This window comes from Chiloscyllium punctatum, chromosome 4 (genome assembly GCF_047496795.1).
Source record: "Chiloscyllium punctatum isolate Juve2018m chromosome 4, sChiPun1.3, whole genome shotgun sequence".
NCBI classification, from domain to species: domain Eukaryota; kingdom Metazoa; phylum Chordata; class Chondrichthyes; order Orectolobiformes; family Hemiscylliidae; genus Chiloscyllium; species Chiloscyllium punctatum.
Window position 1 is genome coordinate 93202479 of NC_092742.1, and position 18109 is coordinate 93220587.

Genomic DNA, 18109 nt, shown 5'->3' on the forward strand with positions numbered 1-18109 from the left:
TCACCTGATGAAGAAGCGTCGCTCTGAAAGCTAGTGTGCTTCCAATTAAACCTGTTGGACTGTAACCTGGTGTTGTGTGATTTTTTAAAATTCGATTAACATCACCAAAACATCCATCCATGGCGACAGCTCCTTCCTTACAAGCGGCTTCGTCCAAGCTGACTGCCGGGATACGCTCGAGGTAAATGACCGTTATCCGCCGGGTGCCCGCGCTCTCCTTCACACAGCGATAATAGAAGCGCACGTTCCACTTCCGCCCGCGAACGTCTGCGGCTTGCGTGGCTGCGTCACTGGGAAGTGGCGCGCGTTTTGGAAGGGCAGAGCGGACAGAAAGAGAGCCTGAGGCGGCGCGAGGGGACGCGGCCCGCTTCAACGGACTAGCCGTTGGTCGCCACCGTCTCTCAGGTAAAAACAGGGAGTTCCTTCGGGAAGGCGGGACCGTGGCCTCCGATGGAGGGTACAAGTCCGAGTCGGGTTGCTGTCACTTCCCTTGTCCCAGGAGCAGCGTTTGTCTGCTGTGTTAATGTCTACAAGAGGATCTGGGAAGGGGGCAAAATTGACCCAGGGACCTCCATTCCATGAGTAAAATCTTGAGTTGGAATGCTGGCTGCACTGTAATGCGTGCAGTGGCTGCACTGCCCTGCCTTCTTCCTTATTACCTACTAAATTTAGATGCTAGCTTTTTGTGATTCATGCTCCAGGACTCCAAATCATTCTGTGCTGCAGCTTTCTACACCCTTAATCCATTTAAATAGTGTTTAGCTCTTCTGTTATTTCTGCCAAAGTGCATAACCTCATATTTATATTTCACCTACCAAGTTGTTTCCTACTCATATAATCTGTTTATATTCATCTGGTGACTCCTTGTTTATCCACATTAGTTGCCTTTGCATCTGTTTGTGCCATCTGCAAATTTGGCGATATGATATTTGCTTCCATCATTAAATCTATTAAAGTTTATTGTAAATCATTGCGGCACTCCACTAGCTAAAGGTTGCCATTCCTGAAAATGCTGCCTTATCTCAACTCTGATTAGTTAGCCAATCCTTTACCCATGCTAATAATGGGTGGCATGGTGGCACAGTGCTGCCTCACAGTGCCCATGGACCTGGGTTCAATTCCCGCCTTGGGCAACTGTCTGTGTGGAGTTTGCACGTTCTCCCCCTGTCTGCGTGTGTTTTCTCTGGGTGCTCCGGTTTCCTCCCACAGTCCAAAGATGTGCAGGTTAGGTGAATTGGCCATGCTAAATTGCCCGAAGTGTTAGGTGAAGGGGTAAATGTAGGGGAATGGGTCTGGGTGGGTTGCTCTTCGGAGGGCCGAAGGCCTGTTTTCACATTGAGTAATCTAATATAATCTAAAACAACCTCAACACCATGGGGCCTTATCTTAGTAGCCTTATATGGTACATTAGCAAATGCCATTTAGAGAAACAAACGTAATGGATTAACTGTATTCTCTTTATCTATTTTGCTTGGTACCTCCAACAAAGAAATTTGTTAGACATGATTTTCCTTTCAAGATGCCAAGCTGATGCTGCTTAATTATACTGAGTTTCTAACTGCTGTATTATTACATCCTTTTATTATCATAAATGTTAAGGTAACTTGCCTATAGCTACTTGTATTTTCTGTAATTGGGATTTATAGCATAGAAAAAAAGCGCATCGAGTCAAAACAGCCACCTAAGTACTCTAATCCTATTTTCCAGCATTTCTACATAGCCTCGTATGCCTTAGCATCACAAGTGTATAGCTAAATATTTGTTACACATTATGAGCATTTCTGCCTCTACCACCCTTTACAGGCAGTGAGTTCCAGATTTTCACCACCCTCTGGGTTAAAAAAGAACTCTTTCTCACATCTCCTCTGAACCTCCTGCCCTTTACTTTGAATCTATGCCCCCAATCTTTGATTCCCTCCATCAAGAGGAAAAGTTTATTCCTGATTACCCTATGGGGTCCAGATGTAGAGGGCATAGGTTAAGGGTAAGAGGGGAAAGATATAAAAGAGACCTAAGGGGCAACTTTTCTACGCATAGGGTGGTATGTGTATGGAATGAGCTGCCAGAGGAAGTGATGGAGACTGGTACAATTGCAACATTTAAGAGGCATTTGGATGGGGAAAATGAAGAGGAAGGGTTTGGAGGGATATGGGCCGGGTGCTGGCAGGTGGGACTAGTTTGGGTTGGGATATCTGGTCGGCATGGATGGGTCTGTTTCCATGCTGTACATCTTTATGACTCAATTTGAATCACATCTTCCTCCTCAGTCTCCTCTGCTGTAAGTTTATCCAAAACAAAAACAGAAATTACTGGAAAGGCTCAGCAGGTCTTGCAGCATCTGTGGAGATAAATCAGAGTTAACGTTTTTGGTTCGGTGACCCTTCCTCAATGGTTATGAGGAACAGAGAAATGATAACAAAGTGAAATATTTTGCATCAGTCTTTATGGTGGAATATACTACAAACATCCTATAAATACAAAAGAATACAGGGAAGGAATTAAGTACTATCGCCGTCACTAGAGAAGTAGTATTAGCAAACGAATGAGGCTAAGGATCCTAAAAGAAGTAACTATAGAGATACTGGATGAATTGGGTGTAATTTTCCAAAACTCCTTGGATTCAGGAGATGTGTTGGACAAACGGAAAACTGCCAATGTGACATGACGATTCAAAAAAAAGTGGGAGGCAAAAAGTCTCTTTAGGCCGATCAGCCAGACATCTAATGTTGGAATCGATTATTAAGGAAATATTCGCAGTACGTTTGGAAAATCATAATCTAATCAAACAGCATCAGCATGGCTTTGTGAAAGGGAAGTAATGTATAACTAATTTATTAGAGTTTTTCAAGGAAGTCTCACCCAAGGTGGATAGAGTGAACCAGTATATGTTTGTATTTGGGCATCCAGAAGGCAGTTGACAAGTTACCTCACAAAAGGGTAAATATTAAGATGCCCATGATGTTTAAAGAAGTATATTGGCACCAATAGAGAATTGGCTGAGAGTCATGGAACAGCAAACAGTAATTGGGGTTATTTTGAAGTTGGCAACATGTAACCAGTGGGATTCCACAGTATCAGAGCTGGGACCACAATTGTTCATAATATATATTAAGGACTTGGATGAAGAAAGCAAATATCCTGAATTATAGCCAGATTGGCAAATGATATCAAACATTGGTGGAAAGGCAAGTTGTGAGAGGAATGCATAACAGCTTACAGAGAGATAGTGATAGCTTAAAAAAAGTGGGCAAAAGTTGACAAATGGAATATAATGTAAAAAAAACAAAGTTGCTTATTTTGGAAGAGAGAACAAAAATAGCATATAATTTAAATGGAGAAAAACTGCAGGAGGGTGCAACATGAAGAGACTTGAGGTAGTTGTGCATGAAACATAGAAAGCCAGCAAGTAAATGGAGTAGGTAATTGATAAGGCTAATAGAATGATGGCCCTTATGTCATTAAGATTGGAGTATAAGAGTAGGGAAGTCTTTCTGAAACTGTAGAATGTGTTGGTGAGACCATACCTACGAACTGTGCGCAGTTTTGCTCCCTTTATCTGAGGAAAGATATTTCATTGGAGGCAGTTAAAACAAGGTTCACAAGGACAAGCTTCAGTATGGAGGGATTGTCTTATGAGCAAAGGCGAAACAGATTGGGACTCTGTTCACTGGAGATTTGAAAAATGAGAGGTAATTTCTTTGAAACATATGAGATTCTTAAGAGGCTTGACAGGGTAAATGCTGAGAGGATATTTCCCCACATGAGCGAGTCAAAGACCAGCAGGCATAGTGTCAGAATGAAGGGGCACCAATTTGAAATTGAGATGGGGAGAATTTCTCCTTCTAGAGGGTTATGAGTCTTTGGAATTCCTTGCCACAGCGAGCTGTGGGGGCAGAATCATTGTTTATATTTAAGGCTCAGGTTGTTTCTTGATCCATAGTGGAATCAAGAGATATGGGGTAAAGGTAGGAAGGTGAACGTGAGGAGTCGGATCAGCAATGATCTCTTGTTTATTTTTGGATTTTCGGTTGAATCTTCCCACCACCCCACTGATTAGTCTAAAGCCTTTCTACTACCCTGATTACACAATTTGTCAGGACTCTTGTCTGAACATGGTTCCAATGATGCCTGTTTGAATGGCACAACTCTCTTTGCCCAGTATTGGTGACTGTGCCCCCTGAATTCAAACCCATTTCTCCCACACCAATCTTTGAGCTACACATGTACCTAATATTATTTACCCTGTGCCAATCTGGACGTTGGTCTCGTAATTATTTTAAAATTTGACCTTTATAGTTCTATTTTTAAAACTTTAGCCCAAGTTGCTTATGATCCTCTTTCCTACTCCTATTTATGTTCTTGCCACCCACATAGGCCACAACATGGTTCCTTTCTTGTCCCAATCCAAGTTCTTCTCCAGCTAGAGAGATGTGCTTAACCTTGGCATCATGTACTGAAAATGTGTCGCTGGAAAAGCGCAGCAGATCAGGCAGCATCCAAGGAGCAGGAGAATCGACGTTTCAGGCATGAGCCCTTCTTCAAGAATTAAGAAGGGCTCATGCCCGCAACGTCGATTCTCCTGCTCCTTGGATGCTGCCTGACCTGCTGCGCTTTTCCAGCAACACATTTTCAGCTCTGATCTCCAGCATCTGCAGTCCTCACTTTCTCCTTGGCATCATGTAGGCAACACAATCTTCATTGCTGCAAAGAGCAGTAATTCGTGTCATAACTATGCTATCCCTTATCACTATTACATTTTTCACTTCTCCCTCCACTTGAATGGTTCTGTGTACCATGATTGTTTGGTCATTTCACTTATTCTCAGTTCAGTCAATGCTTTCGTCTACATCAGGTGTAAGAACCTTGTACCTTTTGGACAAGGGGGCTGGCTGAGTCTCTTCCAAAGTTAAATTCTGGATCCCTGTCTTAATTGCAGTCATACCCTCTGTCCCTGACTACAAACCAAATTTGATGTAATTAATCTAAGGGGGTGACTGCCAACTGGAACAGTGATCAGATAACTCTCCCCAACCCTGCATTGTCACAGTGTTTACAGTTTGGACTCCAGCTCCTTAACTCTGAGGCCGAGTCCCTATTGAGCAGCCAACATTAGCTATAGATGTGGTCACTGTGGATTACATCAATGTCCAGTAGCGCTCTCACTGTAGCTGCAGCCCATTGCCTGCCCAGCCATCTCTATTTGATTTGATTTAATTTATTTAGATGTTATTTTAAAAATGAATTTTTTAATTGTATTCTTCAGCTGTAATATTGTCTGCTTATTTAAACCAGTTGGCCAATTAAGTGACATGGAAGCAATACGTACTAAACACTTGTCGTTAGAGCAAGTGCAGAGCAAACTCTGAGATTTCCGAGGTCTACGGTGGTTAAACTTGCAGATTTTCAAAGGTTCTCTGATATCAAAGGATTTCCCTTTTAGGCCAGAAATGAGAGGTTTTTGTTTTGAGGGTTGTACAGCAGTGGCACCCTATCTAAGAAAGTAGAGGTGGAGTCATTATATATCTCTGCCTTAAAGATATTTTGATTCTTATTAGATGTGCCAATCGATTGTAATTGGGGTTATATGCAAATGTGAAGCTAGAAGCACAGATAGATCAGCCAGGATCGTTCTGGATGTTGATGCAGGCTCAAGGGGGTTGAATAGTCTACTTCTGCTTCTGTTTTGTATTTTCATATGTACTGGATTGGATTTGACAATTCATGTCATATTTGACTCCAAAGTGACCTACCTATCATATATCATGACCATGACCAAGACTGATTACTTCTATCTCTCAGCATCATTAAACTCTAGTTCTCCTTGATTTATTCTACTTGATTTGAGGTTTTTGAGGAAGTAACAAAGACAATTGAGGGCAGGGTGGTGGATGCTCTCTACATGAATGTTAGCAAGGCCTTTGACTAGGTCCCTCATGTTAAACTGACAGAGAAGGTCACGGTATCTATGGTGAGCTGGTAAGATGGATAAAGAACTGGATTGGCCATAGAAGACAATGGTGGAAGAATACTTTTTTTTAAATGGACATCTGTGATCAGTAGTGTTCTGTAGGGATCAGTATTGGGACCTATGTTTGTTATATATGTAAATGATTTAGAGGAGAATATAGTAGGTATTGATTAGTAGGTTTGTGGATGACAAAAAGATTGGGGGAGCTGCAGATAGTGAGGAACATTGCCAGAGGATGTAGCAGGATATAGATAGACTGAGCCTTAGACTGAGAAGTGACACATTGAATTTTATCCAGACAAAAATGAGGTAGTTTGGAAAGTTTAACGCAGGTGAGAAGTGTACGCGTATGGCAGAACCTTAAAACCATAGAGATAAACAGCATGGAAACAGACCCTTTGGTACAACTTATCCGTGTTTACCAGATATCCTAAATTAATCTAGTACCATTTTCCAGCATTTGGCCCATACCCCTGTAAATTCTTCCTATTCACATAACATCCAGATGTCTTTTAAATGTTGTAATTGTACCAGACCCCACCACTTCCTCTGGCAGCTCAATCCATACATGTATCATTCTTAATGTGAAAAAGTTGCCCCTTAGGTCCCTTTTAAATTTTTCCCCTCTCATCTTTAATCCTATGCCCTCTAGTTTTGGACACCCCCACCCCCCGGAAAATACCCTGTCTATTTACTCTATCCATGCTGCTCATGATTTTTACACGCCTCTATAAGGTCACTCCTCAGCCTTTGCTCCAGGGAAAACAGCATGGGTCTCTTGAGAGTCTCGCTATAGTTCAAATCCTTCAACCCTGGCAACATCCTTGTAAACCTTTTCCGAACCCTTCGCAGTTTCGCAATATCCTTCCTATAGCAGGGAGGCCCGAATTGCATGCAATATTCCAATGTCCTGTACAGCTGCAGCATGACCTCCCAACTCCTATACTCAATACACTGACCAATAAAGGCAAGCATACCAAATGCCGCCTTCATTATCCTATCTACCTATGATTCCACATCCAAGGAACTATGAAGTTGCAATCCATGTCTGCAAGTATTAACACACAAGGATCTAGGTGTCCATGTCCACAGTTCCCTGGAAGTAGCAACACAAGTGGATAGGTCATCAAGAGGCATATGGTGTGCTTGCCTTCATCAGCCAGGGCATAGAATTGACAAGTCATTTTGTGGCTTTATAGAACTTTAGTTTGGCCATATTTGGAATATTGTGTACAGTTCTGCTCACCATGTTATCAGAAGGGTGTGGAGGCTTTGGAGAGGGAACAAAAATGGTTTACCAGGATGTTGTCTGGTTTGGCAGTATTAGTTGTGAGGAGAGATTGTACAAACTTGGTTTGTTTTCACTTGAACTTCAGAGGCTGAGGGGGTCCCCGATTGAAGTTTACAGAATTTAGAGGCATGGATAGTCAGAGATTTTTTTCTCAGTGTATAAGTGTCAATTATTAGGAGACATAGGTTTAAAGAAAAAGGGGGGAAAAGTTGAAAGGAAATACGAGAGGCAAGATTTTGTTTATGAATCTCTCCATGGCCCTGTCCCTTCCTATCTCTCGAAACATCTCCATCCTGTTGAGTTTTTGCACTTCGGCCTCTTCACTTCTGGTCTTTGTACATTCCTAGTTTTAAATATTTCATTATTGGTGGCTTAAGGTGTTTTCAGTTGCCTGACCCAAAGCTCTGGAGTTTTCCTCCTGAAACTAGTTTTCCTACTTATCCACTTTTAAGATAAGTGTCTTCACCAATCCTTCTGTGGCTATCTATTGATTATGCTTTTGTTGAGAGCATTGGGTTTTTTGCTTTGTCAGTGATGCCTACATATGTTACAACTTATTGTTTATGGCTGCTGAAGTAGTGACTGGGAATGTGTGTCCCCCTCAGCTCCAAAGCACCCTTACCCTCCCTTAAAATTGCAGACTCTCAACTCCTGTCTCAGTTATGATTAAATGTTGTGATGCAAATTCATAGCCTAAGCTGTGAAAAAAAAAGTTGTTGGAGGCTTTACATAACATGTTTTGGACCCTGGGAACTCTTTCACTGGCAAAATGTTTGAAACCCCCTAATGTAAAGCATTCCATAAAATTTATTTGAATATTGAAGAAAGACAAGAAATGTGTAATTGTACAGTACTTTTTACAACCTCAGAATGCTACTGTATTCACAGCCATTGAAGCCCTTTCTGAAACTTGGTGTTATGTTATTATAGTCAATTTGTATACAGCATGATCCTAAAAACAACAAGGAATTAGAATACTAAATCTGTTTTAGGAATACTATATACAACAATAATTTGATTACATTTGGGTAGGCAATGATTGAGTAGTATTATCGCTGGACTGTTAATCCAAAGATCCTGGTCATGTTCCGGAGACCTGAGTTTGAATCCTATCACAGCAGATGGTGGAATTTGAATTCAATAATATTTAAAAAGTCTGGAATTAGGAGTGTAATGATGACCATGAAACCATTGCTGATTGTTATATAAACCCATCTGGTTCGCTAATGTCCTTTAGGGAAGGAAGCTACCACCCTTACTTGGACTCCGGACCCACAGTAATATGACTAACTTTTAACTGCTCTCTGGGCAATTAGGGATGGGTAATAAATGATGCCTAGCCAGCAATGCCCACATCCTGTGAATGAATAAAGAAAAAATAAAGCCTTTGTTATAATAAAGTAAACTAAGGCACTCTATAACTATAGTATTAAAGCAAAATATTGCACTGAGGTACATCAGTGATAGGCAAAAGCTTGGTCAAAGAGGTAGGTTTTCAGAAGACATAGATAAACAGGTTTCAGGAGGGATTTCCAGAGCTTAGAGAGTTTCAGAGGATAAGGAAAAGCTAGTGTATTATCAATGATGATATAATTGGAACTTGTATTCCACCTAAGATTGCTAATAGAGCTTTTCAGGTGGCAAAGGCACAGAGGTATCTATCTAAACAGCTGCCGTATCTATCTCAGATTCTGAGATATTGATGCTTGATGGAGAGAGAGAGCCCACAGGTTCTGGATTTGCAAGCTTGCAGCTTTCATACGATCCACATACTTGTTAAAGACTGTCACATCTACCTGAATTTTAAACGTCACTGGACCTGACCTTGCATCAACAATGCCTCTTAGCCATGTAGAGCCATTCCTGTGGTTCCTACACCAAAACCTGATCCCTCAGAAATAAGCTGTCTCTGTTGCTTAGTGGAGTGTTGTGTCTGGCACTAGCATTCCTGCTGCCATTTCACCCCTTCCCACCTGGTCTGGGAAGATCAGGTTTAACCTGATGTGGAGTCTTCTCTCCATTGACAACTTTGCTGGAGATTTCCCTGTAGTTGCATTAAGGGTGGTCATATAATCAAGTAGGAACAGTGTAGTGAAGCTGCAGGCTATTTCTTGACTTCCCTGAAGGCTATGGCTTGGCTACGAAACCATTTCCAAGGCTGACCCTATTTTAGTTTAAAGAGTTGATGCAAAGGTGGCGCAATGGAGGGCAAGGTTATGTATGAACTTTCTGTAATAATTCATCAGTCCAAGGGAAGACCTAAACTCTGGTTCAGATATGGGAGCTGGGTCCTCACTTTATTTTCCAACAGGTGTAACCCAGTCTTGTTAACTCTGTCGGCCAAGTAGGTCACTTGGGTTACCTGGAACACACGTTTTTACCCTTATAAAGCTTAAATCCACTTGGGAGAAAGGTTTGAGGACTGTGTCCAAGTTTTCTAAAGCTTCTTTTTGTCTTCTGCTATTAGCACATCTTCTAGATAAATGGCAACCTAAGGTAGACCATGTAAAATGTTCTGCGTCATCAGTTGAAAAATTGCACAGGCTGATACCCCTAGTAGCAGTATCATATATTGGTACAAACCATTATGGATATTAATCATAGCATACTTCTGGGAATCCTTATCTAATCACAGTTGCAAGTATGCGTGGCTCATGTCCAGCTTCATAAAGGACTGCCCCCCTGCTGTCAGCTTTTTGTATAAATCCTCTATGTGACGGATTGGACCTTTATTCAGCAATGAAAAGCAGCATACTGTTTATTTAAAATCTGCACAAAGGCGAACCGACCCATTAGGCTCCACAATGGGTGCAACCAGTGCTGCCCATTCCACCAACTGTGCAGCTTTGATGATTCCTTTGCTTTCCAGCCTTCTGATTTCACCCTCTACTTTTGCCATAAAACAAATAGCACTCTGCCCTGCAGAATCAAGGAATTGCTTCCTGGTCAACCTGGCTACTTTGGTAGTCCCTAGATCTTCCTGAAAAACCTCTGGGTATTTAATTATATTTTCACTCTGACGGTCATTTCCTAATCAAACAGTTTTGAGCCAATCTAGATGAACATTTCACAACTAATTTTGCCTCATCAAGTTTGTATCCAAGTTTTTTACAACAGTCCATGGTAACTGAGGCTGAACTGAAGTTGTACCCTTAATCTGTGAAGATTTCTCAGTATAGGTTCTTAGTCTTGAAAGGTTTGTGGGTCTCAGGAAAGATTAGGTTCCTTACAACCAAAAAAGGCTGTGGGTCCACAAGCTGTCAGGAGAATTACTCATTGCCTTTCATTTGTCCCAATGTCATTTGCCCGGAAGAAAATAATGCATTCCTTCCACCGACTGGGCCCAGTCTTTGACGGCAGGATTAAACAAGTCAAGCTTCCCAAATGATGGCATGATGCCAGAAATGCGTACCCCATTTCAAAGATGACTTATGAACAAATTTCTTCAGAAATGTGCTTTTCTCTCTTTGCCACTGAAATAACTCCACCGGGGCTGGTATCCTGTCACCAAGTCACCCTTTATTTACATGTGGAAAATCCTTGGCACTGATCCAGCTTTCTCAGAACCAGCTCTCCGAATGAACAGAACCCTTGACATTCCTATTTATGGAAAAGCATAGCTGGTCAGACAGCATCCAAGGAGAAGGAGAATCGATGTTTTGAAAAGCATGTGCTTTTCCGGCACCAAATTTTTTACTCTGATCTCCAGCATCTGCACCTACACTCCTGTTTATATCGATCTGCCAGGGCTCCCTGATTGGAGCTATTCATCTGGTCCAGTCAGAGAAAACATTCTGAGATCCACCTGGCTGACCTCATTACAATCACTACACTAACAGTATCTTATTTTGCCTCACAATCCAAAATATGGTGGAGAGAAGTATTTGATTAATGCGGCAACAATTGTGAGTACAGCCAGGGGATTTTTCTCCAAAGATGTTTTCATGAAAATTTATATACATTACCTTTAAGTTCTCGTTCAAATAAAATCCAAGAAGTTGCAACAGTTTTGGGCTGCTTTTATATCAAAAACGTTGGTAAACTATTAAAAGTATGCTGTGCTCTCGTGAGTGAATTGAGATCTGGAGTCTCCATTTTAAACCTTGAACTGATATGATGCCTTTGAGAAGGGGGTTTGGAAGTTCAAAGTAAACAACTGCCATTGTGACCTCATTGTTGAGTGTACGTTTATTGTAGGACATCTGTATATCATTCCTCTTTAGTCTACCTCTGATAGATGATTCCATTAGTTTCCAAATGACCAAGATTCAGCCAGCAGCTGAGTCTTATCTCCTTGAATGCGAACTGCTTCATATTTTTCAATTATTTGACCGTTCTGGTGTTTTTAAATGAAATCCCCGGAGAGACCAAAACCTTGCAAAGATATTTGAATTTCCAATAGATAGCTGAAGGAATGACATGTTGCTTGCGTGTTTTTAAAGATGTTTCCAGTCAAAGAAATAACTAAAACACTACCTTCATAGCTTATAATTTGAACCGCATAATGCAATATTCCCCTGTTATTTACAATCTAACCAAAACAATATTCTTCATAGGCATACTTCCCTGTCCTTTATGCAGGCATTCAGTTTTGCTAGAATCAATCCAAAGGGATTTTTATCCCCAAGGTTTTATTTCTGTTACTTTTCTCAGTCGAGAACTGTCTTTCCTTATGAGACTTTCTTTTCTTGCACACTCTTACTTCTAGCCCAAACCAGAATATTTCTCGCATCTTCCAGCCTCATTTGAACTTCACGTAAATTTGTTCTCTTCAATCTGAACAGATCCAAAACACTGATCCAAAACAAGAAAATCCTGTAACCCAATCTTTACAAAGGTTTCACGTACTCTCTACCCATATCAACCTTCTATTTAAGAATAAATGATAATCAACTGTCATGGAAAGCCTAACTCTGCCTCAGTTTTGAACTAAGTGAACAGTATAAAGCACAATTGTTTATAACCCAACATTCTCAACACATCTGGAACTTTGGAGACTTTGTTTCCACTGTTAACACACAGGCCACTGCCATTGTCTCCCAAGTGTAAATACCTTGTACCACCTTCCTTTTTTTTAAAAGCTCTGCTTTGATCTCTAACAATCAAACCATTCTGGCTCTCTGTCAGGCAGACTTTAAATTACCTTAGATATAAAGTCCTTGTCCCAAGCAATCTTATAATCTCAACTGGAACAGAGTCAGTGCTTTGTGTGAACCTCTGTTAAACTTGCATAGAATTTGTTTATAGAACTCTTAAAAGAGGGCACACAGCACTTTTTCAAGTTTGGCACTGTCTGGTTAGTGAAGCTTTACAAGGGTTATTGAATAGGAGAAAGTGAGGACTGCAGATGCTGGAGATCAGAGCTGAAAAATGTATTGCTGGAAAAGCGCAGCAGGTCAGACAGCATCCAAGGAGCAGGAGAATCGACGTTTCGGGCATATTCCTGAAGAAGGGCTTATGCCCAAAACGTCGATTCTCCTGCTCCTTGGATGCTGCCTGACCTGCTGCGCTTTTCCAGCAAAGGATTATTGAATGATTGACATATTTATTGACCTATTCATTTTTCCAGGGGGTTGGGGAATCTAGAACTAGAGGCATCAATTTAAGGTTATTGGGGAAAGAATAAAAGGGAAGCTGAGGAGAAACCTTTTCACACAGAAGGTGATGCGCATATGGAATGAGCTGACAGTGGAAGTTGTTGAGGCAGGTACATTAACACCATTTAAACGGCATTTGGATAAGTACATGCATAGGAAGGGTTGAGAAGGACATGGGCCAAGAGCAGAGAAATGGGGTTAACGTGGATGAACATCTTGGTCAGCATGGACCAGTTTGGGTCAAAAGGCCTGTCTCCATGGTGTATGACTCTATGATTTTATATTACTATATTCATCGTCAAATTCCTAATTGAAGTCCAAAGCATATGGTTTGTTTTCAAGATGCCTGATATGTCTACAACTAAAACTAATTTTATTGGCAGTGTTTTTTTTATCTCTGAGCTCTGCCTTTTTTTTTGCAACAGTCTGTCTGTGTTTGAGAATAGTAGTTGACTTGGTACAAGGCATGGTTTCTGGCAGCAGTATGGCAGAACTGCTGAAACATTGGTGCTGTCTTCATAAAACTTTCTTCTTTATAACTTCATTTAAATTTCAGTTTCTCTACTTGAAGTTCCAAAATGGCAATGCAAATGAGAACTGAAGAGAATGCTGGAGTTGAAGAGGAAAATTTTGGACCACAAGCTATATCTCGTTTGGAGGTGAGTGTGACAAAAAGCTTGACCTTTGATTAGTGTATGTATAGATAGATCTTTCATAGATCTAGGATATCGTGCCTAGGATGCATGTCAATTCTGAATTGAACGTTATCTGCTGAGACTGCAGAGATTGACCCTTCTTTTGTCAACATAAACCACAAAGATGGAGTGTCCTTTCAAAAGTGCAATGCTCAAAAAATAGTTTTAGAATTTGAATTGTCCAAACATCAGGACACTTCTCACATCATTGCTAGTATTGTCAAAAGGAAAACAAGTAAACATTGAAAGTACAAATTGTGAGTAGAAATAGGCTATTTGGTTCCCTTAGCTTGTTCTGTCATTCAGTAAGGTCATGGCTGATCTGTTTAACAAGTTCCACATTCCCATCTACACCTGATAATTTTAGATTTTTCTTTAGCATGGGAATCGATCAAGCTCCACCTCTAAAGATATTCAATGTCCCTGCCTCTACTGCTTTCTGATTTCTGGATCAAGTAGGACTTGAACCCAGGTCTCCTTATCCACAGTTAGAGATGCTACTACTGTGCCACAAGAGCCCTGTGCTTCCCTTCTCTAAGTAATTGATATAAATTGTAAAATGTTGACACCCAACACAGCCTTCTGAGGCAGCATTTCTTACATTCAGACAATCAAGAAAGGACCCATTTATCCACTCTGTTTTTGTGAATCAACCAATCTACTATCCAGGCAAGTATGTGCTGCCATTCACTCTGTGCTTCTACTTTGCACAATAACCTTTCATGTGGCTGCTTGTCAACTGCATTCTGGAAATACAAATACACTATATCAACACATGTTACTCCTTCAAAAATCTCCAATAAATTGGTGAGCAAATTTACTTTTCATAAAAGCATGCTGACACTTCCCAATTCTCTTAAATCTTTCTAAGTACCCAGTTCGTAACATTTCTGACCATCAATTCTAGCACATTCCCCATATCTGTCTTGTTAACTGGCCAATAATTTCTTGTTTTCTGTTTTCCTCGCATCTTGAAAGATAGATTATATTTGCTCATTGTCAGTGTCATGGAATCTTGCTTGAATGTAGAAAATTTGGAAAACCAACCCGTCCTTGAAGTCTCTCTCACTCACTCACTCACTCACTCACTCACTCACTCACTCATTCTCTCTCTCTCTCTCATACACACTCTCACTCACTCACACTCTCACTCACTCACTCTCTCTCTCATACACACTCTCTCTCTCTTTCTCTCGCACACACACACACTCTCTCGCGCGCACACACACACACTCTCTCTCTTGCGCGCGCACACACTCTCTCTCTCTCTCTCTCCCTCGCGCGCGCGCACACACACACACACTCTCGCTCGCGCTCTCTCTCTCGCGCCCTTTCTCTCTGCTTCTCTATTGATTTATCGCTTAGCCTAGTAACCAGTTGACTGCAGCAAACTTAACTTTCATGTCCTTATTTAAATTGAAAACGCTAGTCTTAAACCCACTCAGCTCCCTTTCTATCCGATGTAAAGTTGATTCATATTGTGGTCGTTGCTGCCTGGGGGTTGCCTTTACTTTGGCTGATTAATTAACCTTATCTTATTACACAATATTCCATCTAATCTATTTTGCTGTCTGATAGATCTAACCTGAAAACATTCTATGAACTTCTCAGCCAGGCTGTTGCCAACTTGATTTTTTTCAATTGATACTGAGAGTAAAATTGTCCATGATTATTTTCCTTCCTACATCACAAGCAGCCAATTTTTGTTCTTTTAATACCTCGTCCTACATGTGGTTAGAGTTAGGCGATTTGTAGATTATTCCTATTAGTGATCACTTACCCCTACTATTATTCATTTGCACCCAAATAGATTTTATGTCTGATCTTCTGAATCTGGATCATCTCTAAGCACTGCATCAATGCTATATCTGATACCACCCCTCTACCAGTACCCACTTCCCATTCTTCTTGCATGTTTCATACGCTTTAATATTCAGAATACAATTCATGTCAATATGCAACCACATTTCCATAATGGCTATCAGATCTCATGTATTCAAGTGTACGTTTGACATGTTTACTTTACGAATCTTATTCACATTCGGGTACAGAGCCTTTAGTTTTGTTGACTTGTGATCTTTGTTGCATGTACTTGTATCTACATGGTGACGACAGCTGAATCCTATCAGCCTCCCTGCTCTATTTCACAACAGAGTAAAGTTAAAACCTTCAAAGACCCTCAAAACTGACCCCAATGGATCCTCAGCATTTTTCAATAGCCAGTCCTAGACTTTGTGAATAATTGGCTCCTGATACCAGGTTTATAGAATAAATAAAAGATTTAACAATTTATTAACAATGCAGTATCTCTAGCAGAGCAAAACTAAGCAACAAAGTAAGGAGAAAGTGAGGACTGCAGATGCTGGAGATCAGAGCTGAAAATGTGTTGCTGGAAAAGCGCAGCAGGTCAGGCAGCATCCAAGGAGCAGGAGAATCGACGTTTCGGGCATCAGCCCTTCTTCAGGGCAAACAACAAAGTAATCCAATTAATGTTTATGATTTAAACTGTCATGACTATCATGTTCTCGCCCATACTCTGGCGCCAAGTCCTATGTACTGAGCTCGTTAATGGCAAAACATCTATCTGTTTAAATATATTGCCTTTTCCAGAGTCGAAGAGTCTATAGAGTCCTTTGTCAAGAACCAACCTGCAGTTACGTTTCGAGCCTGGCCTCTTAAACAAGCAACTTTTTTTTTGTTCCATACGCGCAGTCCAAAGATCACTTCAGCTCACAGTTCACAGCTCCAAGCCAAAAATTCTATTTAAAAAAAAGAAACATCAGTGACACTAGTCTTTAGTGTATTTAGTTTTTCAGTATGTTTTCTGCTACCACTGTTTTTTTTGCTCTTTTTCACATGAATTGCATTTCGTACAACAGTGCCATAGTCGATTAGCCCACCTATCCTTTAGTCCTCCCTCTCAGCCAAGTAAGCTTAAAAATCCTCAAATCTGTTAGACATTTAGAAAGGCTGAGACTCTTGAATCCTGTCTTCTGAGTCCCCTTATTGCTTCCTTTTGGTTGCCACATTACTAAAAGGATGTGGATGCCTTGGAGAGAGTGCAAAGGAGGTTCACTCGGATGTTGCCTGGTATGGAGGGTGCTAGCTATGAAGAGAAGTTGAGTAGGTTAGGATTATTTTCATTAGAAAAATGGAGGTTGAGGGGGGACCTGATTAAGGTCTACAAAATCGTGAGAGGTATAGACAAGGCAGATAGCAACAACCTTTCCCCAGAGTGGGGGACTCGATTACTAAGGGTCATGAGTTCAAAGTGAGAGGGAAAAGGATTAGGGAAGATATGCGTGGAAAGTTCTTTACTTTCCAGACAGTGTGGGTGCCTGGAACGCATTGCCAGTGGAGGTGGTAGAGGTGGGTGCAATAGCATAATTTAAAATGTATCTTGAATGGGCCGAGAGCAAAGGGATACAGACTCTTAGAAAATAGGTGACAGGTTTAGATAGAGGATTGGCGCAGGCCTGGAGGGCAGAAGGGCCTGTTGCCATGCTGTAATTTTCTTTGTTCTTTGTTATTCATTTGCAATTACACCTTCTTGTCTTTGATCACTGACCAAATCAGGCAGCCTTATTCGAAGATGTGTGACTCCATTTGAAATAGTGTCCAGCTAACCTCAGCTAGTGTGTAGGAATTTAACCATACTGTGCATTGAAAACTGGATAGCCAAATGAACTAACTGACACCCCGCCCCTGCCCTCAAAATGTACATAAACATCCCTAACAGCGTTTATTTGCACATCAATCAACCCATGACTTTCCTGTGTCTTGTGTTCTCCACACAATACAACTGTAAAACCCAACATACCTGTAAGTCTGAGCCTCAAGGTATCATCTACCTTCTGTCTTATTACTGTTTTAAAGGTGAAATGCTGGGCCTCAATTGTTGCCTGTCTCCTCTCTTAATGCTGTCCACAAGTTAAGGGAGTAAATCAGTACTGTTTGCTACTATCTCTAGAATAACCAAAAAGCTGCTTGATGGATGGCAAATTGTCACCTATGGGACTCCATTCTCCATATTTTGTCAGGGGTTACTTCCTTCACTACTCCTCTCCCAAGTCACCACAAGACAGTGAGGCTATTTACCCATAGCTGTATGTCTGGTTAGTTGGCACCAGGATGTAACCATACTTCAGGCCTGTATGTCATGCATCTGGGGGGGGGGGCAGGTCTCCTTTGAGTCAATGCTATTTCAAGCTACTTGATTTGTGTATGTTCCCACAAAGAGGCACTACATGGAACTTGCGAAAGAAGAGCCTTTGTACTAGTACGCCAGTTGGCTTATGCACTTGGCTGTCTTTTGCAGTATACTTATGGTCAGAGTTGAGGGCTGAAAATGAAAGGTGTCAAGCAGACTAACCACTGCACACAGCTAATGACACTTAACATCAACTGGAGACATACAGGAGCTGTTTAAAGGAACTCCAATTTGATGATATTTTTCTTGTAGTTCTTTAATTGCTTGAGTCTGATTTGCTCATGGCTCTGCCCTGAAATGGATCTGATCCAGTCCTTCCGTTAGTATTTACATTAACGTTTTGGTCAA

General features: G+C 41.1%; 1 protein-coding gene across 2 annotated transcripts in view; it reads left to right on the forward strand.

The window, feature by feature from the left end:
• Positions 1 to 292: 292 nt before the first annotated feature.
• The window catches only part of rad51 (RAD51 recombinase), a 75913-nt gene continuing 58096 nt past the window's right edge, over positions 293 to 18109 (forward strand). Inside the window, exons 1-2 of one of the 2 annotated variants that reach the window (XM_072569322.1) lie at positions 293 to 405; positions 13413 to 13515. In XM_072569322.1, coding sequence (XP_072425423.1) covers positions 13435 to 13515 — 81 coding nt within the window. In that variant the 5' untranslated portion in view covers positions 293 to 405; positions 13413 to 13434. Of the gene's footprint in view, positions 406 to 13412; positions 13516 to 15867; positions 16029 to 18109 lie in introns of those variants that run through there. The other variant, XM_072569321.1, reaches the window with a different exon arrangement.